The 26,569-nt window shown below is 32.6% G+C and overlaps 5 protein-coding genes across 5 annotated transcripts in view; 1 reads left to right on the plus strand and 4 right to left on the minus strand.

Annotated features, from left to right (window-relative positions):
• The window catches only part of LOC135841613 (neuroligin-4, Y-linked-like), a 233,732-nt gene extending 229,371 nt beyond the window's left edge, over nt 1-4,361 (minus strand). The window contains exon 1 of the mRNA XM_065358649.1: nt 3,466-4,361. Within this exon, the coding sequence (XP_065214721.1) occupies nt 3,466-3,871 (406 nt within the window). The 5' untranslated portion in view covers nt 3,872-4,361. The remainder of the gene's footprint in view (nt 1-3,465) is intronic.
• A 2,472-nt stretch (nt 4,362-6,833) lies between these two features.
• On the plus strand, nt 6,834-9,651 carry LOC135841012 (probable RNA-binding protein CG14230). Its single transcript, XM_065357790.1, has 8 exons — nt 6,834-7,165; nt 7,247-7,932; nt 8,027-8,161; nt 8,236-8,298; nt 8,386-8,564; nt 8,636-8,919; nt 8,990-9,220; nt 9,313-9,651. Exons 1-8 carry the CDS (start codon nt 6,991-6,993, stop codon nt 9,507-9,509), a joined length of 1,950 nt encoding a protein of 649 aa, XP_065213862.1. The 5' UTR covers nt 6,834-6,990; the 3' UTR covers nt 9,510-9,651.
• LOC135841013 (uncharacterized) lies at nt 9,642-20,431 on the minus strand. The gene is made up of 5 exons (XM_065357791.1): nt 19,917-20,431; nt 13,087-13,325; nt 12,203-12,381; nt 11,695-11,843; nt 9,642-10,594 (listed from the first exon to the last, which is right to left on the minus strand). The coding sequence occupies exons 2-5, from the start codon at nt 13,293-13,295 to the stop codon at nt 10,118-10,120; spliced, it is 1,014 nt and encodes a 337-aa protein (XP_065213863.1). The 5' UTR covers nt 13,296-13,325; nt 19,917-20,431; the 3' UTR covers nt 9,642-10,117.
• Nucleotides 20,432-22,445: 2,014 nt separating this feature from the next.
• Nucleotides 22,446-24,278, minus strand: LOC135841015 (uncharacterized). The gene is made up of 2 exons (XM_065357794.1): nt 24,015-24,278; nt 22,446-23,717 (listed from the first exon to the last, which is right to left on the minus strand). Exons 1-2 carry the CDS (start codon nt 24,124-24,126, stop codon nt 23,251-23,253), a joined length of 579 nt encoding a protein of 192 aa, XP_065213866.1. The 5' UTR covers nt 24,127-24,278; the 3' UTR covers nt 22,446-23,250.
• A 427-nt stretch (nt 24,279-24,705) lies between these two features.
• On the minus strand, nt 24,706-26,365 carry CcnQ (cyclin-Q). The gene is made up of 6 exons (XM_065357792.1): nt 26,011-26,365; nt 25,845-25,942; nt 25,540-25,758; nt 25,376-25,471; nt 25,159-25,293; nt 24,706-25,079 (listed from the first exon to the last, which is right to left on the minus strand). Exons 1-6 carry the CDS (start codon nt 26,126-26,128, stop codon nt 24,987-24,989), a joined length of 759 nt encoding a protein of 252 aa, XP_065213864.1. The 5' UTR covers nt 26,129-26,365; the 3' UTR covers nt 24,706-24,986.
• Nucleotides 26,366-26,569: the final 204 nt, after the last annotated feature.

Consider the following 26,569-nt stretch of genomic DNA (forward strand, 5'->3'; position numbering starts at 1 on the left):
ACCTGATAGAAACCCATTCTTATTTGGCTCGAAGTTGTAATTTTTGTTTTATGATTCGCGTGTGTAAATTTACTAAAAAACTACATTATCTTTAACTAAAATAATGATTCGCGTTACCCCACAAATGAAAATTCTAATTTTACAGATAAATCAAAATTACAACGTATTGTTCATTTCGCCAAAATTACGTATAAATTCTTTAAATAATATAAACGGAGATTGCTCGAAAAACAAAAATACTTTATTTCAGTTGCGATAAGATAAATTTACGGAAGAAGTGCCAAGATATACGTAACTAAAGCGTCGCGTAGCATTTCGTTGCTTTTACATAAGCACCAAAATTCACCCTACAAAAAGAATGAATCATCATAAAACAAGTAATTTTCCAATACCCCTCATTTGAGACGTCGTTTCTTGGATTTTTTTTTAAAGTGACAAAGTAAGAATAAGGAAACCTGCATTAGAACGGAATCGTATTTTTTAATTTTTTTCCCATCACAAGCACGAACCGCGAACCAAGGTATTTCCGTTCTTTTCAAATTGCTTTCTCGCTCAAATGCAATAATGTATGGAGAAAAACTGATACTTCAAAATATTCTTTAATCCTTTACCTTTCAAACGGTTTTTATACATATTTTATGGATTATCTATGAGAAATTTCGCAAAAAAATTATCTTTTACGGTGAAAGAAAAAATGATAATCCACATGTTGCCTAAAAATTTTCTCCATATTTTCTTCATCAGTTAAAAATCTCTACGAATAAATTTGAAAACTAAAATGTTATTTAATACAGGGAAAAAACTTCAATCTTTTCAACGACAAATTTCTATTATTATGCATTTTATTCTCAAAACCACGTATACTTAATTTTCATTGACTTTGAAAAATTAGGCTCGGTATATTGTTATTTTTTCGCTTACATAAAGTATCCTAACGCTTTGTTATCATTCATCTTGCTATCTTTCTCAGATATTTGTCAGCACCGTTTGATTGATTATCTCATTTCTAACCCAGATAACCTAAAGTTGAACGTTCGATTTTATTTTGCCGATATTAAGGTTGGAGTTTTCTCCACTCGAAAAAAGTAGTTTAGTTTTGTATTCGAAGGAGTCATAAAATATGTATATTTTACATTCCGTTTTCAAATTTCTATTTACATTATTTTACGAGCTCTCGAGATGAAAAGATGAAAATTCACGTCGACAAATTCATTTCATCGCGCACCATACAAGGTACTAAAATAGAAAATTGCTTTAGGCGCAGTAAATCTGCATTTGGAACGTGTAACTGTCATTTTTTTCTTCTTCTTTCTCTTTATTTCCAATATATTAAGGATTTCAAGAATTCGAATATTGGTACGCTTTTTTCTTGGTATCGGTTTTTTTGGCCGATCGATAAGACAAAATAGTCGAATTATGCATATTTTAAGCTCTATTTAAACGTATAGTAGAGTGGACCGAACTTTGTCTGGGTTTTAGCTACGGAAGTTGAATGAAGAGGAGGTAGGTACTAGGTATAGCTTAAAAGTTATTTTTAGAGGATTCACAAACGTATTTTCAAGCATTCAATTCCATGTCGGGACGATCAATTTTACATGATCAGCAGATGGTTACAAATTAAGATGGCCCAAAATTTTACAGAAGTACCTATGCCTGAAAAATTCCGATTTTGAAAATTAAGTCAATTTGAAAAGTTTTATTTAATCTGAAACGAGATGACTTATTCCTATTTGTGCAAAACAAAGATTTTTTCATAATGGTAAATTTAAAAAAAAGTCATTAAGAACGATCAACATCCGTGAATTTTATTTTTATGTTATTTAGGGATCAATCAGAGTAAGAGAACAAATTAATTCAAATTTTCATAATAGGTTACTCTTTTTTAAATGAAATTTCGATAACTTGAATAATGGAAATGGAGAAAATGAAAGCACACTTTTCAAAGTGTTTGTATAAAAATATTCATTGGTCTTTTCGCTCGAGAACCACTACACCAATTATTTCTCAAAATTATGAAAAAATCCAAGAAATTCTCAAGTTTTTGAACAATTTTTCCAATTGATTTTTGAGAACAAAAAAACTCAACCGCAAACTGGTCTTCTTTTAAAAGTAAACACACTGTAACATATATCAATAGCTCAAGGTTATGTAGTACCTATACCTATACTAAAAAATTTCAAACCTTACAACTCTGTTAACTTATTGGACAGCACAAAAACCAAATACACGGTGAAAGTTATAGGTTCGGACTGAGCCCTTCTTAGGTTTTCACGACCACAATTTCCCATAAAGAAATTATAGAATGATGAAAATATACTTGACAACATACTTACATAGTAGGCAATATAGGCATCTATATTCTACGTTTGGGTATCTTTTGCATACGCCTTCGTCAATACCACAAGTACTTGTGAGTACAATGAAACTTGAACACCTGCAGTAAGTATGTAGGTAAGTAATGCAAATTCCAAGATTTTATATCCACATCTCATCGCACCTTTTCGTTATTGAAAAGTTCAAATTACAAAACTAATCCATCTCGGAGAACCCAAATAAAAAATTTATTAAAAAATTCCTTCAACGAAAAAGTTCAACCCTGGCAAAGAGTTTCGATAACGTGAAGGAAAAACCAACCGTGATCAAATATTTGAAGTGCTTTTCACAAAAAAAAAGCAAAAAGAAGAGGAGGGTCAAGAAATGGAATCATTTAACCTGGTCCTTTTTTCCAATTTTCCTCGATGTAATCTTCATTTTAAATCGCAACGTGTAAATTGCCATTTTGAAAAGCAAAATAGCACACAGTGAGCTAATAGGAATTCAGGGAAAAGTTCTAAATAAAAAATGAGCAATAGGTGAAATTCATTTTACACTAAATCTTTCAGGTTAGTTTCAATTTAGAATAAAGTAGACGAAAGTTTGTTTCTTCTTATTTTTTTTTCATGTTGAACGAGGTAACGTTAATATTATTTTAGGTTTTAAAACAACTTGATGAAAATGTCACCCCTTCCCCCGACATAGGCATGCTTCACATTTCACTTCATTAAAAAAATGTTCAAAAAATAAAAACGAGGAATCGCAGCTGCTTTTTCAACGAAAAGGTGAAAATTTTCGTATAGAAAAGAGAAAAATAATATAAACACTCAAAGGCACGTTAGAAAACGATTTTCAAAGATTGATTCCATGATTGAAATCAGTATAATGAACTTATAAATCCGACAGAGAATCCTGTTCTTTCAATTACACAGACATCGCACGCTTTGAGCCTGAAATCTGAAGTGAGAAAGCTGACGAAAAGAAGAAAAAACTTTCAGGCCGCATAAACATCAATCACTAAACTTTCCAAGCCACACGTTTAACCGAGCCAAATGTATTTTAACAAAGTAAACCGAAACCCCAAATACGAGTATTTAACACAACGTATGAATAAGTTGAAAAAAAAAATTTAACGGCAAACTGAAAGCTTACCTTGTACTGGAACGTAGATATTCAAATACAAGCAATCTTCACTTTGATTCTGCAAATAAGGCATTAATCGTTTCAAATAATTCAGTCTTCCTTTAGGCATTCTTTTCAAAGCGGCCGTTTCATTCGATATATCTGGTAATCTTTGCGGACAAACTGGACTAAATTTATCGGCTAATTTGATACCGGACCATAATGCTCCCGTTACCGGAGGCATAAACCGTAAATTTCCAGTTGGCGGTGAAGCGTACGGGATACCTCGAAATATTTCCACAGCGTCCAAATGCCTAGAATCAGGAGTTACAATTACACCGGTTACGTCACCGTATTTCGTACGGACGATGCGACTAGAAGTCAGGGTCGCTGTGACGTCACTTAAAATCATTATCAAAAATAAATAAGACACCATCAGGACGGCTTATGACGAACGCACATATTTCGAAAACCGTGCCGGATTTTCTAATTTTTTTTTCACTAGGATAAAAGTCAAATTCACCGCTAAAATCGCGCAAATCACATTGTTTTATTTTAGTAACAAATTTATAATTCGAGTTTTGAAATTTCACACCAATGAATAGATGAGGGATTTATTTGAATAGAAAATAATTTATTTATTTAACATAAATACCGCAGTAACTTCACAAAAAAAATTAATTCAAATCTTAAAAAGTAGGTAATCCAACTTTGACTATTCAATTACATTTTTCAAAAGATTTTAAGTTGACAAAAAAAATGATTTCAACTAAAACTCATTTTTCAAAAAATAAATAAATGTAATAAATTAAAATTGATATATTTTTTTTTCAAATTATAACACGCGTAAAATAATGCCGGTACGAAGTATAACTTCGATACGCGAAAACCCGTTTATTCCGAACCCGGCATTTTCAACACTGCCTTTAAACGGAAGTGAACGTTGAATTGAGGAAAATCTCGCGCATGGCGTCTTTCCTCCTAAATTTTTCAATGCGCGAAAGAAAAATTGCCAAAGTACCTAGGTGTTTTTACTCGATGATAATTTTGGCTTTTATCTTCAATTTCAGATGCCAAAAATTTAAAAGGAAAACTCAATAAAATACTCACGCTGCCGCAATATATGAAAATCCCAAAACAGCTCAAATAGGTAGATATGTACCTATTTATCATCGGAAGAAATAATTTTCAAACACATAGTTGAAATTGTGAATCAAATTTGGTACCATCCTTCAAATTATATTTTGACAAAAAATTGAAATTTTACCTAGGTAATAATAATTTAATAAACTGACCGCTATCACTGCTGGTAGTCTATATGTATTAGATAAGTAAGTAACTTGTAAGCACAAAATTATTCATTTTCATCAACCCAAAACATTTACGAGCTGAGCAGTGCCGCCGACAAGGGGGGGGGGAGTGGGCCAATTTTCCCGGAGCCTACGTTTTTCAAAAATAATTTAGTGATTTGGAAATACGGTCTTTTTCCACGCAATAAACACAGTTCTTCACAGGAAGGAGGGGGTGTGAAAAATGTTTCTGCTCGGGACTCACAATCTCACATTCGCTTTCGCTTTTGACGGCAGGGACGGCACTGGATCTGAGCGGTAAACACAGCAGTTGAGTGTTGACCATTCGAAGTAAGTATAGATGAGTATCGAGTAGGTTGAAGAATTACCACAATTTTGTAATTATTTTGTTCAATTAAGTTACCAAATGATTATACACCATGATTTAAAAGAGCAGAAACTAGTAAATTTATTAAAAAACTGAAAACCACAAGAAAACTTCACCACCAATCTCCACCTAAGGTACTTACTTAAAATTGAGTCTGACAATTATTCAATAGTAACTGTCAATTTCCAAATGTTTTTTCCTACCAAGTTTTTGTATGTAGGTAATAGGTATGTACTTTGGATCGAGAGTCGGGAACAATTTGTCAAAAAATCAAAAACTACGCTCACTCTACATCAGCATCACTCAAATGATTGACCAAATAATGCGTTTTTCATTCACCTTATCACAACCTGACTTCGAGACTACAAGAAAGGCGGGTACGAAGGGTGCATTAATTGTACCTGCACAGCGTGCTCACTTTCTTCTGGGGCCTCAACTTGTCTACGACCAACGTGTACGTGTTTCTAACTTCCAAAGAAATCTGTAGAAGTGTAGATCTAGCTCACTACGAAAATATTCAACGAAATTTCACTGGCTACAGAAAGAGAAAACTTACGTAAATAGCAGGGGTGGCGGAAACCAGGTTTTTCATTTGGCTAAATTGAGAAAATTTACGGGGAAAAAAATTTGGGACCATCTACTCTACAACAACGGCCTTTCCACATGCTCTCTCGCTGGCCCTGCTCAATTTATAACTTACTCCATAACCCGTATCTTGGAGTACCTACCTAGCTTATTAAATAATCAAAGCTCAAATTGTGTACGTACCATTCAAACCAGAGCTGAAGAAGTGAAGACTTATGTATTCACCGATTTCTTCGACATTTTGATCTTCAATATTTTCAATCATGAAATCAAGCACATGGCCATTGCATCGGTAAATAAGCAGATATGAACTCCTACGGCAATTTATACAATAAATTTCTGTCCCCTGCATTGTGAACGAACTCATCTTTTTGATCCCTTTCAATCTTCACTGGATGTGGAATCTTCCAAGACTGGATGACTAGAATCAACACGTTTACTGTGATGTGCATACTAACGTGGAGAACACAGATGAATAATCAAATTTCAGTTTCACACTTACCTCAAGTTCGATGATGTTAACTGTTGAGTGTTGTGTGTAATTGTCAAGAACCTTCGAATTGACGAGTGATGTTCTATTCAACTATTTTGATGAGATGAGATGCTGAGAAGTGTGAGAATCCAATATGTATGTATAGGTGACCAAGTTTTGGCGATGTCACGAATTCCAAGCAACCTGAACAACTCTGAACTCGGCCGGAGAAGTGGAGAACACGAATAAAGAAGAAAAATGAATAAATTGATCAAAATTCAGCTCAGAACGTGAATAAAACATGCTCAACCTCAAACCTCAACTCAAGAAGCAGAGCTCAAATAATTCGAACTATTGACATTTCCAAGAATTGTTCTGTAATCGGTTGTTATGTTTATTCAGTGTTGACATTATTTCAAAAATCAAATGATTTTTTTTCTGTATTTCATTTTACTAAAAATGAAACTACAACTTTTGCAACTTTTAAAATCTTAATTTTCAACTTTAACGTTTTTCATTTTATAATTTCCAATGAATGTAAATGCATTACTTTTCGTAATTCTTAAAAAATTGAAATTTTAAATCCCAACATTACTTTTCGATTGGATTTTGATTTTAATGTTGAGCAACATTGAAACAACGTTGCACGTGATAACTGATTAGTGAGGTGATAACAAACACGCAACAATGCAACATGGTTTGAAATTTTTGAAAATTTCGTGAATTTTGTGCCGAAAATGTGATTTATTCTACGAATTCTTCGAAGGATAAGTTATAAGAACATGAAAGTAGTATAATTTTTCAAGATACGCAAGTTCAATATGGGAGATCGACGTTTATTTGTGGGAAATCTTCCCAAAGATGTATCGGAACCTGCGCTCGAAAATTTGTTCAATAAGTATAAAGTCTCAAAAATTGATATTAAACGTAAAAAAGTCTTAGATGACGAAGCTGTATTTGCTTTTGTTAATATCTCTTCTGATAATGTTGATAAATGTAAGTATCTGGAAATGTTTACTGTTTCAAGTTTCTTGTTTCTAACATGCATACTTAGTTCATGAATTGATTTGTACGTAGGTTTGTCCGAATTGAGGAATAAAAAGTTGAATAACTGCACCTTGAAGATAGAGCCGGCTAAAGAAAGCTTCCTTGAAAGATTGAAAAAGGAGCATCATGAGAAATACCAATCAAATAACAAATCTAGCGCTCCAACAACTTACAATTCATTTCAACTACGTCAAAACTTCAACGGAACTAAAAATAAAAAAATAATATTTGGTGATGATGATGAAAATCCAGCTCCGCAATCAACGATCGAAGAAACTGAAAATATTCCTCACAAGCGTTACAAATCTAACGATCAAAGTACTTCCAATTCATTTCAATTACGTCAAAGCTTCAGCGAAGTGAAAAATAAAAAAATAGTGTTCGGTGATGGTAATTTTGAAGATTCGACTACTTCTAAACCAGCCGCTGAAACGGCCGAAGATGTGCCTCGGCAACGTAATTTACCTATGTTTCGAGGCACGGCATCCGTTTCAGTGAATGATACGAAACCGAAAGATAAAAGTGCAGCGGTTAAATCGAAGTTGCCGCAAGAAAACGTGAACATCCATATTTCAGCTAATAATGCAAATACCGCTATGAGAAAATTCGAAGAGTTCAGTGATGTATGGAAAGACGACTTCACGAGCAGCAATTATGAAATTAGAAAAATCAGTTTCAAAGAGAAACCTAAATCTACCGAAAAAGAAGACGCTCAGGTAACTTTCAAATATTGATGTCTAGTAGTTATTATTAATAATCTGCATTACTGAAAATTCACGTTATATTTTTTTGCATGAATTTTGATTTCAGTCACCATCGTTCCAAAATACTTCCAGTGATAAACACAATGAACGTAACCTAATCACTGAAGAAACAAATGAAAAAGTATGGCCCAATAAGAAATATCCTGAACGTAAACTTTTCAATGGAGAGAAAAAAGAAAAAGTATGTATTATTATTTTAATTTAGAAATAAAATTGCGTTTATCTTCAAGTTGAGTTTCATATTCTGCATTTCAGACTATTGCATGGAAAACTATGAATCGAACGAATGAGCACTCAACGGAAAACTCATCTAAAGAAGTAATTTTTACAAATAAAATTCCTGACCTATTGAGTTACTTCGCCAGCATTTTAAACTTGGAATTAATTTTCGTTGTTTTATTACAGACACCACAATGGAGAGTAACGAATACAGAAGATGACCGATTTAAAATGGACGAAAAATTTTTTGACGCCAACGATACGTCGATATCCGATGAGAAACGCAAACGTAAAAAATCAGTTCACGATTCGTTGGAAAATGAAATGAAAAATGACAGCGTTGCAAAAGAAGTTTTCGAACACAGGTATACTTTGTAAATCGTTGATAGTTTAAAAAAAAATGTATTTGATTCGAACAAGTTGATTTTTTGTTCAGACAACTGGTTAGATATGATCCGACAAGACCAGATCATAAAATTTTAGAAAAAAATGTTGAAAAAAAGGATACCAGTATACCCGATGCGAAGAAAAAGAAAACTAAGAAGAAACAAGAAAAACATCAATCTGAATATGATAAAAAGTCTGAACCTGTGGCGAAGCCCGAAGTTTCTAAAGAAAAACATTACTCTGTGGCGGATACATTGAAAGATGCATTCAAAAAAACTGAAAGTCAATCCGGATTCAGCTTATCGTCACTTTTTGATCAGAAAATTAAAGAAGGTTGCTATTTTTGAAGAACATAAGTAGTATGTTTAATTCTGTATCGTTAATCCAGTATTCTATATTTCAGATACGTCTAGTCTCCCCATTCGTGACATAGATTCAGGGAAAACAATTTCGGAAGATAATTATCACGCAGAAAATATCCCGCAGGAATATTCTGATGATGAGAGTGAAGAAGATGTGGAAATGGAAACACCCATCGATATTCCATCTACATCAGCATCGGAAAAAGTTCTTGGTAAATGCGGTGTTTGGGGAGAGACCTTTTTCTTTAAAGAAAACGATTCTCGATTTAAAGGTATGGTTCAGAGTATCTTGTTTCAATCGAGAAACATCTCCAAATGTGTATTAATTTATTGATTTTATTTTGTTCATTCTCTGTTTATGCAGAAGCTATTGATTTTTTCAAACCTGAAGATGAAAACAAGGTTACTGATTTTGATAAACAACGTAACAAGCTCAGGAGTATCGTTCGTAAGAAACTGCAAAACAGTAAGAAGGATAATAAATTATTCAAGCAAAAACTAGGAGGTAAATTAAATAAGTCAAAATTTAAAATGAGACTGAAGAAAGCTCGTAATTATTGAAGAAAGGAAATCGATGTGCGAAAACATCTTCAACTGTGATTATATTTTTTACCAGAAAATTTTTCGTCTTCTAAACGTGATAGAAGATCGAATGATGTTGATGATAATTTTATTTTCATGCGAAATAAAATATTGAAAAATACGTATGATTTATATTTCAAGTAAAATGGAACAGTTTCGTTCTGATAAATAAATTATTGAATGTTGACATTAGTTTCGTAAATATGGTTTTCAAGTTCTATTAACTCGGTATTTCTAAATTTATACAAATAGTTACAAAATGGAACGAGTAAATTGGAATTCAACTAGCACATATTCATCGCTTCTCGAAAAGTCGTACGATAATCGTGGTATAATTTTTGATTTCTCGTGAAATCTAGATATACTTACTTACATTGTGCATATACATTATACATATACCTCGCTCTCACTCTCTCTCTCTCTATCTTAAATTCTGCACGTTGGATGATACATGTCTTGGTCACGTATGTATATTCAAATTATAAAGGTCACCTTTCAGACTACACGACGTATTTGCATAAGTGAATTTAACTGCATTGAAGCAAATATTAGGTTTTTTTTCACTACTGAATCTAAATTTATGCTTTTCATATGTGTATTTCATTATCTGCTGCTAATGATGCTGTTTTCTGATTCGTTTTTACATTGCAGTTTTCATTTTCGTTTTTAACCGAAGAAATATTGGCATTTTCGTCTAATTGTACGTTGGCCTGTTTTTCTTGATTTTCGTCCAATTTTATATCGATCATTTTGTCTTGAATTTCGTCTACTTGTACATCGAGCTTTTCGTCTTGTTTTTCATCTCTTTCAATTGGAGCATCATCGTGTTCGCAACTTGTTTGCAGTTTTGATTGTTTTTCATCATCGACGTCGATTTCAATTCGTACAATTTTAATTTGATCGCTCGATTTTGATTCGTCTACTTCCGTGATGGGGGTTTCGCTAGGAACATTTGGTAAATTGTCATCTTCAATAGGAATTTCATTTAATGAAATGGATGTGTTCGGTTCATCCTCGTGAGAAACTGAAATTTTTTCTTCCGTTTCGGATTCGTCATTCGTTACCTGGAAATTTAATTTTCAAATTAAAATCAACCGTCGACAGACTTTTTGGACAGTGGAAAAAATCATGTTCGTAAATTCGCGATAAAGTTTTATTTTGTAGAGTTGATTTGATTTGTTTAAAATAATGGTGTAATATTATCGCATTCAAAGCATTATTTTTCCAAGTGTAATGGTATTCTGTCCGAGAATTGAATATTGTAAATTGGTTTCATTTATAATTATAAACATCATTCAATTATTATTTACTCGTTGAAAAGGTTTTCTTTTGGACAATGATTTTCTTTCGATTATTGTTGAGATGGTTTTCCATAATCGTAATCAAAAATTGAAAGTTGACAATTGAAAAATATAATTACGATTATTCATTTACAAGTATTGTTTAGGTGCGAGGAATGAAATCTGATGAGTAATATACGTACATAATTACATCATCACATCATCATTATAAACAACTAAATTCGCGTCATTTTCTTATAAATTCAATAATCCGGATGAAAAGCGTGATAGAAGAATACAACTATTTTAATTTGGAGAGAAAAAAAACTGCAACCTAGAGAACTCAAACAGCTATACGTACTTCAGACTTGAACATCTAAAAAATTGTTAAATTTTTTCATAATAACGAGAAGATTGAAAGTTCATCATTCAACCAATTCCCTTTTTTCGTGACTATTTTTTAACGTCGATTTAGTATTTTTTTTTTTTTAATTGAGAGCCTTCACTTTTCGAAAAAAAATTTTAAGAAAGCGATTTAGTTATTTAGAGTATTCTATTGTACCCGTGAAAATAATGTTGGGTAAAAACTTGATACCTACCTAATTGATTCAACATGTCAAATCATTTGTGATTGCTTTAAAAACGTAATTATTTTGTCAACGTGTAAGTTCGATGTTTGGAAAAAACCTCCGTCAATCAGTCATTATAAAATGTTTGGAATTCAAAAAACGTGATTCAACAACTCGTTTTAATTACTTTTACCTACCTACGTTAATTAGGTTTTACACTTTGAATGCTCAGTAGAAAAACTTGATTAGGAGCTTTGTTGGAAATGGATTATTCACTGTAAATACATATACCAAACCAATATGATAGATTCTTACTTTTTCTTGATCAGTGTTTTCAACGATTTCCGTCTCTGTCACAGAACTACGAACTGCGCTCGGTGGTAGAGGAGCAGGACGTTTTTTTCTTCTCCTAGTGTCGCATTTATTTAAATGTTCTACTGATTTACTTTTTTCCATTGAATTACCTAGTTGAACAAAACCATTAATGAGATTTGCAGGTAGAAATCACAATTGAAAATAATTTGTAACGACAAAACTGTGTACACCTTGGTGACTAAATTATGGAATATTGTCTAAAAATTTGTCTGCTCAACTTTTTCATCTCATTGAAAATACCAGATGTGGTTTTTTTCATGACCTTGTGGGTCCTTGTATGTATGCAGTATGTGTCAAAAATAATTTCCAATGCGATAGTACACCTTAAACTAGAAGATTATTCTCCCGATGGCCTTGAATTTCTTATGAAGATCTTTTCCGATAATTCGATACTTACTATTGATTAGGATGGTCTAGTTATTTAATAATTTTTTCTAAAAATACAAACCATTTGAAATATATTCGTGGGGTGTGGCTTCGATTTCATGCCTTACATCGGAACATGACTCTCTTCTGGTCATCGATTCATTATGGACTTGACTTTGCTTAGCATACAAGGCGTTGTTGTGCAAATCATTACATATTCTACTTTCATAAACTCTTCTTGGCGAATTATCCACTTGCAGCCTATTTATACAACATTTAATTTAAAAAAGAGATCATGTAATGACTTCATTTAATACGTAGCAAGATATGCACAGTACGTAACATATATGTTAGGAACGCAGACACATCAATGCCTTTAGAATATTAAATAGATGGCCTACACATATAATTAACCACATAAGTGCATAAGTAGACCTATATGGAAAATGCGATCAAGTATACGCTGTTTGCTATCGGTATCAGTGTATTGATTACAATTTGCCAGCGTGTGTCTGGTATCTGTTAAATTCATTATCGCGAAAAATTTATCGACTATGATTTCCTTCGAATAAAAATAATTCCAATACGAAAGTGTATAACATTATTGAGAACTGCCATCGTTGATCGTAGTGTAATTAAAACTGACATTTTTGCATGATGTATAGATTGCTTAGTGATCACTTTGTATTTTACACGTCTACCTACCAACATTACACGAACGGTCTAGAAAATTTCTTACGTAAGAAAAAAAAAAAAGAGCGACGAAAAGTTGAACTTCCTAAAAGATCCTTCTTAATTTCCGCTACATGACAAATACTTTTAACCGTTCATTGGTTTTTCGAAACTTTCAAGTCAGATAATTCAAGGCTGAAATAATTAACACTATGGCTGATTTTCCCAACTTGTTTGTTTCTAACCACCTTTTGATTGTTTAATTAAACTATTCAACGTTTTCTATATGCTTACCAAGATTTTTCTATCCAACTAACGGATCGATTCAGTCGTTTGCTGATTTTAGACGACCAGGTGCCATTTTTGCGTAACTTATCGACGATTATTTTACGTTTATCGGGAACATAAGGATGAACATTGAAATGGCACTCTGAGAACGGGTTTAAATGCTCTGGATAATCGTGAATAGAAATAGGTCTTCGTTTTTGTGTCGTCGAACTCATTGTTGTTGGAAAATCGATCAGTCAATCAATCTGTAAACAAAATAATAATGTACGATTAGATTTAAAACACCCAATTCTGAATTGAAAACGTTTCGTTTCGTTTGTAGTAAATCGCGATGAATTTATTTCACGATTGGAAGATCGCCTAGAATGAGGGCATTCGAGTTTGTAAGCCTTTTTTTTTGGTGGAGACTGGACACGTAATTTCAGTTCTATACGACTTGATGAACTAATGCAGATAAACCAAATACAGTATAACAACTCAAACTAGGTACCTATCTACATTTTTCGCTTTTATTCGACTGTATGAGCAAATAAAGTGCAGAGATAAGAGATTTAGCAATCAAAGACACGGGGGTCAAATGAGAAGGATGAAGGAGAGGAGATCTTGAAAAGGTTTTAAAATGGCGATTTCAAGTAGTTCGCCGTTAGTTCGGGGATCCACTTTGGCGAAATTGCGAAGGTAACGACTTTTTCTCGTGGTTGTTGAATTAGGAAATTTATGACTCTGCAGTTGGCTTGACATTTTAGGACGTTGTCCCTTTAATGAATTTCGTGTTGTTGTATCCCTATAAAAACGAACTCATGTATCAGGCATAAGAACGATGAATTGGAGGTAACCGCAAGACATTGATTTCATTTTGAGAATAGGGGCGAAGAGGGAGCAACTAACCTAAATTACGAATTTTTATCGGCAATTCATCGATGATAATTTGGTCTCGATTACGATTTCTCGATTACATTTCCAATACATACCACCAGGGTCGGAACTGTTCTAAAACTTTTTAAAAATAAGAATCGAACTCTGAATCGATGACTTTTTTTTCTAGAAGTTCAATTTTTCAACTTCTTTGACATTACATAATGAACATTTGAAGCACCGTGAAAAAATGGTTTATTGAATTTGAAAAAAAAATTCAAATCATGCCCATTCCAGTAGTGCATATGGGTGCTTTTCAACTTTTCAAGGCCATGAACAAGTTCAAAAAACTAGCGAAAGAAAATTCAATGTCTCAAAACACAGCATTTTTATTACTAGATGTACATATATTTTTTTTATCTCCGAGAGGTCGAAAGAAAAAGTCCTTAAATCACAACAAAATTGCAATAAAACAGGGTCAAATGCCGCGGAGCTTTGCAAAGCTCCGCCAAAATGAAAATTTTACATGTAAAATTTTCATTTTGGAATTTTGTGAATTTCAGTTGACGTATAATAAACAGGGATGAAAAGCCTTAAAATGAAACTTCAGCTTTTGGCTTTTGGCTTTAAATTTCAAAATTAAAACTTGGCTTTAGCTTTCGGCTATCTCGAGTTTTAAGGCTTGCTTTAGCCAAACTTTCGGCTTCCAATGGCTCTTCCTTGTATTTTAAATTCAACAGCTTTCAGCTATATTTCATTAAGCTTTCAGCTTTGAACTTTTGGCTTTCAGCTTTTGACTTTGAACTTTTAGCTGATACGCCATCAATTTACAAAAAAAGGGAATTAAAAATTAGATCAGGTACATTGATTTCATAATTGGTGATAGTGGAGAATATTCATTGCTAGAATTTTCCTTTTTTCATTTCACTATTAAATCCTATTAAAATAAAATTGAATGAAATTTTTTTCATTTTTTTTGTTTCTTCTGAATTTATAAAATTTAATTCTGCAAAAAAGCCTTTGAAAAAAGCCAAAAGAATGAAACTTTTGGCTAGCTTTTGGCTTGGAAAAAATGAAACTTGCAAACTTTTAGCTTTTGGCTAAGTGCGAAAATCAGCTCGGCTTTCAGCTTTCGGCTTTAAGCTTTTGGCTAGCTTTTCATCCCTGATAATAAAACCCGGATACCGTTTCGATGCAGCTTCAAAATTTTCCCACAGAAAAAATTTTGAAGTAGGTAAGTACTTCAGAAGACTTCTAAAGTTCTGTGGAAAATTAATTTTTTAAATATTGCTTGCTTAAAAATTCATTTTTAAAATTTGATTTTTCTGTAAAATTTGACAATTTTTGAATTTTTACATTGACACGAGATGTTTACATCTCATTTTCCCCTTCAAATTTCAGATTTTTTTTGCAAATTTTTAGCATTTTTGCGCTTTTACTTTCTACACCAATTTAATTAAAAAACATCAATATTTTCTTTCTTGACAAAAATTGTCAGAAATTTCAGTTTTTAACTATCCCCATTCCATTCCAATTTTGTTGTGGTGAAAAAATTTCATCTTGTGAACTGTCAAAACTAAGGAATGGAATGTCGCATTCAAATTTTCGCTATGGATTCTAAAAAAAAAAAAAAAATAGGAGCAAATTGAAAAATGTTTAGGCCATAAAATTTAATTACAAACTTTCATCAATTTGGCCTGTTGTTTCCGTACCATGGAAATCAACTTCGGTAATCGACTTGAGCAAATTGAGGGAATCATTAATACCCTCAAAAGTGAGTGATGACTTGAATTCATTTTTTAAAAAAATATCACAATCTAATTTTTTAGTCCAACTTCTCACCAAAATTTTTCGAAATCTAGGTATTTGCTGAATTACTGTGGGGGTTAAAATTCGAGTGATTGCTTTTGCAATGATCAAATGTGAAAATACATATGATTGGAAAAAGAGTTGAAGGACTTGAAGGTAGTTTGACTGGATTTTCTTTTTTTTTTAAAAGACTGCTATTCAACGATCTTTTCAATCCATTTTTGAAAAAATCAAACAAAGAGAGTTAGCTAAGAGTTGATTCACTGTCAACACAGAGTTGAAAATGAGAAAAAACTCTTTGCCCTGCCCTGAATACAACATGTAGGTCTCAAAAAAATCTGTACTCGTACAACGCGATAGTCTGATATTTGTGAAATTTTATTGGGGTTTTCAAAATCGATGCGTAGATACTTTTATGTGATAAAAATCTACACTTATAGAATTTGAAATCCAACCCCCCCTCCTTCTCCAGTAATTATTTCATCAACGTCTTTCCCTCTCCGATTGGTGAATCAACCTTCAACCCAAAAACACAGCTGAATCAAAATTTAATTGAAAATTTTCAAATATTTTAATTAATGACAGTTTTTAAAAAAATGTCCGATTTCAGTACGCCTAAGAAAGTAGTGAACTGCTTCAATTTTTTTACATTCTTCGAGTATTTACTCACGAGAGAAAGAGAAAGTAGACTCATTTTTGTTTTTATTATTTTTATCGCCATCTTCAATGTTTCATTCTCATTTAGGAACCGTTACATTCCAATTTGATGAGCAAATATCAAGTACCTACGAGTAGGTACCTATATTCACCTGTAAAGTGTAGGTGTAGACAACTAAGTACTTCAAACTTATGTACTCTGTGACTTAAGTTTCGTTACTTACATAAATTCGCTGAGAATGTGTGTCTTTGCGCGAATTGTAGCATGGTTAAATATTTAAGTATCTACAGAAAGTATAAAGTATCTAAATGTACATTAATGACAATTAAAATTCATAATGACAATACGTGTTATATTTGATTACGAGTACGTATATAAATTTCACACTGAGTGATAACGATGCCGCGCCGACATTAGCTAATTTCATTCAATTAATTTGATATTTACACATTTAATATTTCTAATGTACCTAGACCTACCTAAATCAAAATGAAGACGTTTAATAGAGATTATTTCATAGCAATTCGCGGATTCCCCTACCTATTTTTTTTATGTTACCGTACTCGTACACGAGTAATACGCAGATACAACGGATTGCACTATGACTAATGAATTAACAATGGAAACTGGGCAATAATGTCCTAGATAAATACGAGATACGAGTTTTCTATCGAGAGTGACCTTTTCAATGTCATAAAATACAATTTAACGCTACCTTCATTGGTTTCGTGTTTCTTGACTGTAAAAAAAAAACCTGGTATGGTACAATGATCAGGAAATGAAAACCAAATTTTTCTGTAATAATGAATAATTTTGTCACGGATCATCGCTGGTAAACAGTCGGATGAAAATTTTTTATAACCGCGTTGAAACGCGATTAAACCCTCGTTTGGAAGCTCATGGAATAGGAGAACTCCGCAGTTGAGGTTTTTATCGGAATAATACGCCTATAATTTATGAATCGGAATTGGAAAAAAAATCGAAAAAAATATGTTTACCGTGATTAGCATAGTAAATTTTTGTTTTTGAAACGAATATCCCGTCGGTCGATCGGTCGGTGCTTTTGTACTGCATGGTGTATGGTTTTTTTTTCATTTATTAAAACCTTAATGATGATACCTATTAACTATACCTACCTATGCACCTATACATTCTATTTACGACAAGTGGAGCGGATCAGTTAATTGAAACACGAGATGTCTACCTATGTATTTTTATTCGTCGACTTATCGTTATTTTTCTGCTCTGTGCTCTTTGATTTATAATTTTATTCAATTGCATTTATGTAGAAAAAAATTCTTTGAAGAGTACCTAAGATCTTCACATATTTCTCATTTAATATATCCCACCTATCAACAGTACTTAAATCATTAGGATAAGTATCCACTCAATCTCTCTGGCAGGAAAGGAAAGAGAGTAAGTCGTAATTAACGTAGGTACCTGCATTATAGAACGCATGTCGATCAAATCTGTGGATTTTTAAATAATCAGGTATGAAGTACAAATTTGCATTATGAGAGCTGAAGAAAGCCTTACACTTTTAACGCAAAAATTAACTGAATATTGGAGAGTGGAATTTCGACCCAGTATGTTGAAAAAAGCGAATTTGGCACTTGCTACCATTTTTGCCCCGTTGTCACAGGGTAACTCATCAGTCACTCATAAACAAGGTTTCGATTAAAAAAATTATTCAAAGACTCTACTACCTGCTTGGGTGAGAAATTTCAAGCTTTATTTTGCTTCTTTTTATTTTTTCTCGTTGGATTAAACGCTCGACTTTTCTCAAAAATCAGTTTTCTATGCTGCACATTTTGTATTTCAAAATTTTTATCACAGACGGTTATATCATTTAAACAAAAGTGTATGAAGTTAATTTTGACTAAATCGAAGGTATCCAGACCCACTTTGATTTTATTCTTACGACAGAAAATTCAACTTTCATTTTTAATATTGCCTCATTTACACTCGATCAGAATCGTTAGGTAGGTATTGTTTCCAGATCAAAACATTCGATCGCATATCGTCGTTATGAGTTTTCACCCAGTCCCAAGTACAAAAAAACACCTATCTAAATCTATTGTCAACATAATTGCGAAGCTATTAAAAATTATGCGAGATAAGATTACGTATAGGTAAGTAATAGGCAGATTGATGCGAAAGAAAACGATCTCCACATCATGTTAACATAGCAGAAGAGCAGGAGCAGACGGAAGATAAGAAAATCCGTACGAATTCGTCACTTTACGTTTACGTCAATGTGAAATAGGTTAGGTAGGTATTATTAAAACAATATCATATTTATGCAGACGAATAACGCTACAACGTGTTATTTACATAACGGTACTACACGTGTGTGTAATGCATATTGTCGACGATGAGTTGATATGTGTATTTTGTTTTTGGAATTGGGCTGATATTCTGCGAATAATGTATCCGAACACATTGTCCATGATATGTCCATGTTCATGAGGAAGTCACATATTCACAATGAAGGCAGCATTATGACCAACTTTTCTACAGCGCAGCGATCTACTTTACGAGTACTATTGGATCGAATACCTTCCAAGTCTGAGGAGAATTTTGATCGTACTGTGTTTACAAGTAATGAGGTTACGACGTTGAGTAATTTATGTGGTCTAACGCACTAGGTAGGTAATTAAAATTACTCTCACGATCACTGCGTGAGGATCAACAACACTTACCAGTTTGTTGTTTTTTTCTAAATAGGTAAGTACGTATTGCGGTAGGAATGCCTTTGATTCTCGAGCAAAATGAGAAAATTGTTATATAAATTGTTTTCATATGGTGAATTTGATCGGTATGTGAACATGGCATTGAATAGTGACATAGAGAACACTACCTATCTAACTGATTACCTATCTACGATAACACGATCAGTTAACTCAATGAACTAGGTAAGTAAGTGTGATTAAACGGAGAAGAGGAAGATGTTCAATGTTTCAAAATTCGAATACGGACGAAGAGAGTTGAAGTGTTGGGGCATTTGGTAGGTTTGCCCGACATTGTCTAGTTCATTTTAAACAACAGAACGAAAGAAAATACCAAAGCTAAATAGAATTCGAGTCCAAAGTCTTCATCCGCAAAATCTTCGAGACCTACGAAGTATTCAATAATTTTAAGACTTTCAATTCAATAATACCAAAGAATATTCAAGAGGAGTGGAGAAATGAATTCGTTTAATCCACATAATCATCTCATCAGCTTAACTACCTACCTATCAACTTTATGAGACCCTAAAGAGCAAAGCTACTCCGCACTCTGTCTGTCTATGTAGTTGCAACCCTGCATGAGTTCTTGCCAATTAATCGTTCAATAATTTAGATACCTATCATTTCGAAATAATTCGATAAAATACATCGAGAATTTATTCGGATTTCTGATACAATATTCCGAAGACCCCCCCCTCACCATTGTTAAACCCTCTGTCCAAAATAAATTTTAAAGTCAACCAATGACAAATTTACAGGAAAAATAAAATAAAATAGATTCTTACCTTCACACGACGATTGAAAATTTCACACTAGATCGAGCTTATTGTGTTCTGACAACTGAAATTTTTCGCGATAACTAACGACACGTTCAAGTACGCAAATACCACCTACAACTGCTGAAACATGGTAATAACGATCAAACAAACGCGAATTTTTTTAATCTCACTTCAGTCGTTTAAGTTGCGTTTCCGCGCATTTATATTTTCAGCACATAAACACCACAATCACTTACACAGCACAAAACCGAAGAAAATACATTTCGAAATAGTGATTTTTCATTATTAATATTTCACTTACAGTTTGAGAAAATGGAAAAACACCCGAGTCTTGGAATTTTATCGTAAAGAAAAGATCATTGAAACGTATTCGATCGTTTGGTGAACCTTAGAATGAACTGTTCGGTAGGAACGCACATTGTGTAATAACTAATCCGAGCGGTACGGAGTAATCGGAGCTCGACATTATAAAAGTGAAGTACACGAACGAGAGGTAAACTGCTGTTACTTATGACGATCTCGGTTGAACAAAATTATTCGTATGTACTTTAAGAGTAAAAACTATTATAATTGATGTTAATGTATCGGAACTTTCATTTTCTTGGCATCTTTCGTGGGAAATCATCTTACGTTTGTGATCATCGAGTCACCGGTAACTTGTAATTTAAAAAATGAGAGGTTGGAGAACGTAGTGATAGAATGAAGGCGATATTTTTTGCCAATATTTTCATAATTTCCGGGTTAAAATTTCTAAGAATGTTATTTTATAGGAATTATTTTTTAATGGTACAGCTATACCTACTCGCATTTGTGGATTGCTGAAAAAAAAACAACAGCAAAATAAAATTTTATTTTTTTATTTTTTTACATTTTATTATTTTTTAATCAAATCAAAAAACTGATTTGTAGGTACCTCAGCAGCTTTTAAAATGTATTACATTCTCATGATTAAGTGAATTTTTACTTACGCAAACTTTTAGTTCCAGGCGATTCATCATTCGAAGTATAATGACATCTACGCCTGGTATCAACATATAAAATACAACGTGTGAAAAATAAAATATACACCCACCTCTGGGGTTTTGATGACGAAATAGATTGCTACGATCAATGATACACGTATTTGTATCGAAGCAGTAAATAATGCAAGTAATTGTAAGCGCCTGTGTTTGCATTAAACCTTCAATACCTACACTTAAATTGACCATTTTCATTCATTTGTCTGACTTTCACTTCAACAGATTTTATTTTATGGAATGAAAATGAGCGTTATTTTAAATTTTTGACAAAATATATTCGAATGAGTTATTAAAAGTTATTACGATTCAAGATAATATGCCGTTCCTCTTTCAACTCGTGTAGAATTGTGTGACAAACAAATGAAAAATATAGATAATCGAAATTTTATCACCCATTTGGTAATTTTTCAAGGAGAAATAAGTGAAATACGATACAAGATACGATTATGGGTGGATACCTAAACCTGCCTGTTTATTAATACTTATCGGTAACTTCAAATATTTTTACTCATTTTTCACAACATGAAAAAATTTGCAATTTTCCATCTTCACTCTTGAAAAAAATTGATAAAAATCTCTACAAGACTTAGGTACCTATGTTTGATTTTGTTAGTTTTTTAAATACCTTTAGCTAGATATCAACTCGATGTTCAGAAAAATTGCGACTACCTATACTTCATTGTTTTCCTACCTATCAGGTATATTTATTTACATTTTGCATCAAAGTTTCTGGGTATCATGGAAAGAAAAAAAAATATAGGTAGGTATTAGGTACTCGTTGAGAAAAATAATTATCTAGTGACGAACAGTATGGTTGTGGTTTCGGTATAAAAAATAAATGTGTTTTTATTTTCGCAACCATGAAGTATCTGTCATTTTTTTTATCTTTGTAGAGATAAGTAGAATGATTTTTTACGAGTTTTATTGCAGTCCGCACCTACTTAACAATAATGAAACATGAATATCTATGTATCGAAAACGTAGCCTATACAGACAAATTTTTATTTCAGTTCAAGCAGTCGTGATAAAAAGATGAACTATATTAGCCGTCTAGTTGAACAGAAGAGATGTCAACCATCTCATTAATGTATTAGTATGCATTAATTTGTACTATGGAGTTGATTTCTTTAGTTTAATAGCAATAATTATGAGATGATATCTGGGACAAATTCAGTTTGCTGTGTTACGATTGACAATTACATTTATTAATTGTCAAATATGTCCTATTAACTATTTAGACTGGTGGTTTTTAATTAAGGCTATGGAAAGACCATGGTGTATGGTATGTTATAATTTATTTGTTTACCGACTCGATAAAAATTATTCAAAATGTATATCAAGTTCTTTTGTTCATTTTAAAAACCCAATATCATCGAGTGTCAATTTTTCTTACGTATGCATAAATTCATGAACGTAAATGAAGTTGAACTTTTTTTCTAGGGAAAGGAATCAATGTTAAAGATTATCAACACTATCATAATGCACCCCCCCCCCATTCTAAATCAGTACAACAATGTTAAATTCAATATTTCATGTTTATTACGATATATGTACAAGCAATGGCAAGATGGTAAAAATTATTACCTAAACTATTGAGTAATTTGCATACAGCAATAAAAACCAAATGGCTAAATTAAAGTGGTGTAAATTCCATTTCCTTCCTTGATAAAAGCTGAATAAATATAAATTGAAGAACATTAAATGGAGTTTTTAAGATGACACTTTTTAATCGTTTAATAGTTTTTAAAATACTAAATCCAATTAATTATTAAAAATCCGCCATTACAAATCTAGAACGCGAGTACTCATTCAAAATGATTTTTAAACGTATACCCTTCTGCATTATTCATTCTTATTACCTTGGAAGGTAAATAATTATCGATTTATATTATAAATTTATGCATCATACCAAATCAATACTGAATTTGAAATAATTTTGCCTCCTTTAAATAGGTATCTACTATAGGAAATTTCAAAATAATAAAAGAAAAGATCATCAAATTCAAGTAGCTGAGTAGGTACTAAATTTTGTTGTAGGTAAGTATTTAGCTTCGGAATGTTCTTTTGATTTTCTAAGAGCTTCAATCCCTTAATTGACTCAAAGTTGAATTTTTTCGAAACTAATTGACAAGAAAAATAGGTAATAATGATCCATTATACGTATTAGGTAGGTAAGCACTCACCTATTTAGAATTTTTTCAAACGTACATATCAATAAACTCAAAAAATAAAAATAAAAAACTTAATTAATAAGCCCATTGAAAAATTTTTAACGAATAAATTGTCTATCTATGTAAAATCAATTATTGTTCTCACCACTACTAAGTATCGCCGTTGTGGGTCATTTGGATGAATTTACTCAATGTTTCACTTCGAGATAGACATTTGAATATTTCATCGGCAAACGTTGGTACCATTACCATTAGACGTGCAATCAACTGTACTTTATCTTGGAAACTGGTTGTAGTATTGGTATCTGTTGAGTTTGTCGAATCTTTAACAGCACTTTCCAACGCCTTCAACAATACATCTGCATTATAGTACCTTTGATCATTTACAGGTGGACGTATAGCTGCATGATTTGGATAAGGTAAGATTGTTATTGGATGTTGAGCCACGTTCGGATCAATAACAACTTCATTGACGGGCAAAACTGCTTCCCTCGGAGAGACAATATGACTGGAATATCCAACTGGCACCAAATGCTTAATGATTTGGAATTCGGAGGGCTGACCGTAATTTTCAGCATCTCGGTAGAATGGGATTTGACTTTCTTGATCAGGGAAACCTACAGGAGATGACAAAGATCTTGACATGTCATTGGAATCATAAGGAAAAAAACGATCGAATATTTTAGGATATACGTATTCTCCGTTTTGTATTGAAACGGGGTAGTATGAAATAGACGATTGGGGATAACTTTTAAGGTTATTAAAAAATGTATCAAAACCTGACGAATAATCGTAAATATTTCTGTCGTAAAACGGATTCTGTTTTAAATAATCATTTCTTCCTTGCGATCTTATCTTTGTATCGGTGATTGATTTCGAAAGTTCTTTTGGAATTTTTCCATTTTTCAACTCACCGGAAACACTGCCTTTCCGAATAAATCTGCCATTCGAATCGCCATACGATAAGTGAAAAACCATCAAATAAAATGTTATAAAATTAAGTTTAAATTCAACGAAACGCATCATTTCAATTAAATTAATCGAACCGTCAAATTCAAAATAAAACCGTAAACACCGAGTAGGTAGGTTGTAATCGCGAATGACTTTATGTATCGAATGAATCTAATAGATACTTTTATAAACCTTTCGATTACGAAAACTGTATAAATATAATTTTTCTAAGAACTTAAGCCTGTGACATTTCGATATATCCACATTTCATATTTCATTTCTGATGAAATTCTGTATTGCACAATCCAGCATTTCTCATTTCTAGTAATTTTACAAAATAGTGACAATTAATCCAATAATCTGCTGAGTAAGAAAATCCATAAACAGAGAAGTCAGCTGTGTGTAGATATCAAATGACTGTAAATATAGGTAGGTTCTTACTTATATTCTGAACATAAGTATAGGTAAGTTTTGAACATTTTAGGCCAGAAACGTAAAAGCAGAAATTTCTCATCGTAAAAATTTTGATAACCTACAAGAAGTTGATTTTAAAATTTTCGAATTTCGAGTAATTGGATAATACGAAAAAATTGAGAAGTAAATGAAGCCAAAATTGGAATTTTTGCACAAAAATCAAATTAATGAAATGAATCATTTTTCAGAAAAAATAAATATATATAAAAAACATTTGAAAAAAAGTATATGAAGTGTTTGTCACAGAAAACACATCAAATATTCAATACTTAGTAAAAATAACTATTTTCAATTGGATTCAGGAACAATGAGCATTGCTCTTCGTTAGTCGCATCGGTGCCTTTTTTGAATACATTTTCTATGGTTTCTCCATCACAACGATACATTAAACGTTCATGATTTCCCAGCATTAAGAAAAAATAAACATTGCTATGTGCTGTCGCGTCGGTCGACTCCTTCCTTTATGAATTTTCTTTGGGTTCTTCATCATAACAATCCATCATCCGTTCAGCAATTTCCCATACTTTGTCTCTAGTTAATTCCGGATCAAACACCTAAATCAAAAAAACGACGCTCAATTGAGATTAAACTGTTGAAATGAAAACCAAGAAAAGAATAGTAAGATTTCCCAACCGAGAACCACGCTACGCCATCGTCTTCTCCAGTATTTGGAACCGATACTCCGTGACATTGTAAAGTTAAGAATAAACTAGCGATGGCCAAATGTTCTGGTTTATAATTAATCACCGTGCGATCATGGTAAAAATCCTTTCAAACAAATCAAAGGAAATAAGTCAATCAATAATGAAAATGCACTACACCACAATGAATATCCAACAAACCAACTTACAGTTAAAAATGCCAGAGCGTTCTGTATTAAGGGAGCGTCTTTCCAATCACGAGGACTCAACCAAGCTTTCATCGTTTTGTAATATTGTAACAGGTACTGTAAAAATGATCATTTAAATCAGCGCCGTTATTTGACGATGTTTGTAATAAAATAAAGTTAATTACTTTGAATGGATCTGGAATTGAAAACTGAAACTTTATCATTCTCATAATCAATAATTCAGCTTGAAAAATGGCATCTCGCATGGCCCAATATTTGTCAGTCAATTCGAGAGGAGAGGAACCTCTGAACAAAGTACTATGAGCAACGTTTATCACATCTCGCAGTTTCACCTCGGAGTTTTTTATTTTACTCGCCATAACTAAACAGGTTGCTCCAATGAGCTGTAAAATCAAAACACCATTAGAGTCAGATTTTCGAATTGATCAGAATATCAAAACGAGGTACCTACACATAATGTAATACTTACATACATATCGTACAGTTTAATATCAGTTTCCTTAAAGAATGCGTGAAATATATGAGCTGCGGTAGTTATTGTCGTGGGTCCAAAATTCAGTTTCATTCCTGTATCAAAAATAGTTTTCGATAACACTTGAAGTATTTCAGGATTTTAATAAAATACGTTTACAAACCACATTCCATGATGAAACGAACTCCGATATAGCTTCCCTCGTGTTTAGTGTAATTTATCAATTTTCTATGCTTTTCTCTCTGTCCTTGTAGCTCCAAAACATCAATTACACCCTTCATCGTGAATTTTGAGATATTTGACCGGTTCCCGATGCAATAGAAAAATATACGAGATTATCAGAAATTCATGCAGATAATACGTGAAAGTAGTATAACGCTAGGAGGTTCAGAAGAATTTAGATAAATTATCAACATCATGCAGCATAATTACTGTAAAATCGTGTAAAATCGAACAAAATACAAATGCACAAATAGCACAAATGCAATACTTTTCAACAGAGGTGTAACGATTATAATCGATGCTGCATCGATCATTTCGTCCCAAAATAATCGGACTAATCGGAGGATAATCGATTAATCGGCGATTATTCGGCCAAAAAAATTTGCGGTTCCATGATTGGTTGGAATTGAGTGACGTCAGTCATCGCCATAAATGTTTTCTGAACCATTATCTGAACAATTTTCATTTTCATTTTTTTACTCAAAAAGTAATTGTAATGA

Source organism: Planococcus citri, chromosome 3 (assembly GCF_950023065.1).
Source record: "Planococcus citri chromosome 3, ihPlaCitr1.1, whole genome shotgun sequence".
Taxonomy (NCBI): domain Eukaryota; kingdom Metazoa; phylum Arthropoda; class Insecta; order Hemiptera; family Pseudococcidae; genus Planococcus; species Planococcus citri.

What these genes read in the sequence shown, in the direction of transcription:
- LOC135841012 (XM_065357790.1), top strand. Translation starts at nt 6,991, where the DNA reads ATGGGAGATCGACGTTTATTTGTGGGAAATCTTCCCAAAGATGTATCG. An exon ending in ATGGAGAGAAAAAAGAAAAA is followed by an intron (nt 8,162 to 8,235) that starts GTATGTATTATT and finishes TCTGCATTTCAG; the next exon opens with ACTATTGCATGGAAAACTAT. An exon ending in AAAGAAGTTTTCGAACACAG is followed by an intron (nt 8,565 to 8,635) that starts GTATACTTTGTA and finishes TTTTTTGTTCAG; the next exon opens with ACAACTGGTTAGATATGATC.
- LOC135841013 (XM_065357791.1), bottom strand. Translation starts at nt 13,295, where the DNA reads ATGAGTTCGACGACACAAAAACGAAGACCTATTTCTATTCACGATTAT. An exon ending in AGTTGGATAGAAAAATCTTG is followed by an intron (nt 12,382 to 13,086) that starts GTAAGCATATAG and finishes TTGTATAAATAG; the next exon opens with GCTGCAAGTGGATAATTCGC. An exon ending in AAAACACTGATCAAGAAAAA is followed by an intron (nt 10,595 to 11,694) that starts GTAAGAATCTAT and finishes TTAAATTTCCAG; the next exon opens with GTAACGAATGACGAATCCGA.
- LOC135841015 (XM_065357794.1), bottom strand. Translation starts at nt 24,126, where the DNA reads ATGATGCGTTTCGTTGAATTTAAACTTAATTTTATAACATTTTATTTG. An exon ending in TCGGAAAGGCAGTGTTTCCG is followed by an intron (nt 23,718 to 24,014) that starts GTGAGTTGAAAA and finishes CATCTCCTGTAG; the next exon opens with GTTTCCCTGATCAAGAAAGT.
- CcnQ (XM_065357792.1), bottom strand. Translation starts at nt 26,128, where the DNA reads ATGAAGGGTGTAATTGATGTTTTGGAGCTACAAGGACAGAGAGAAAAG. An exon ending in TTAAACTGTACGATATGTAT is followed by an intron (nt 25,759 to 25,844) that starts GTAAGTATTACA and finishes TTGATTTTACAG; the next exon opens with CTCATTGGAGCAACCTGTTT. An exon ending in ATGGCGTAGCGTGGTTCTCG is followed by an intron (nt 25,080 to 25,158) that starts GTTGGGAAATCT and finishes TTTTTGATTTAG; the next exon opens with GTGTTTGATCCGGAATTAAC.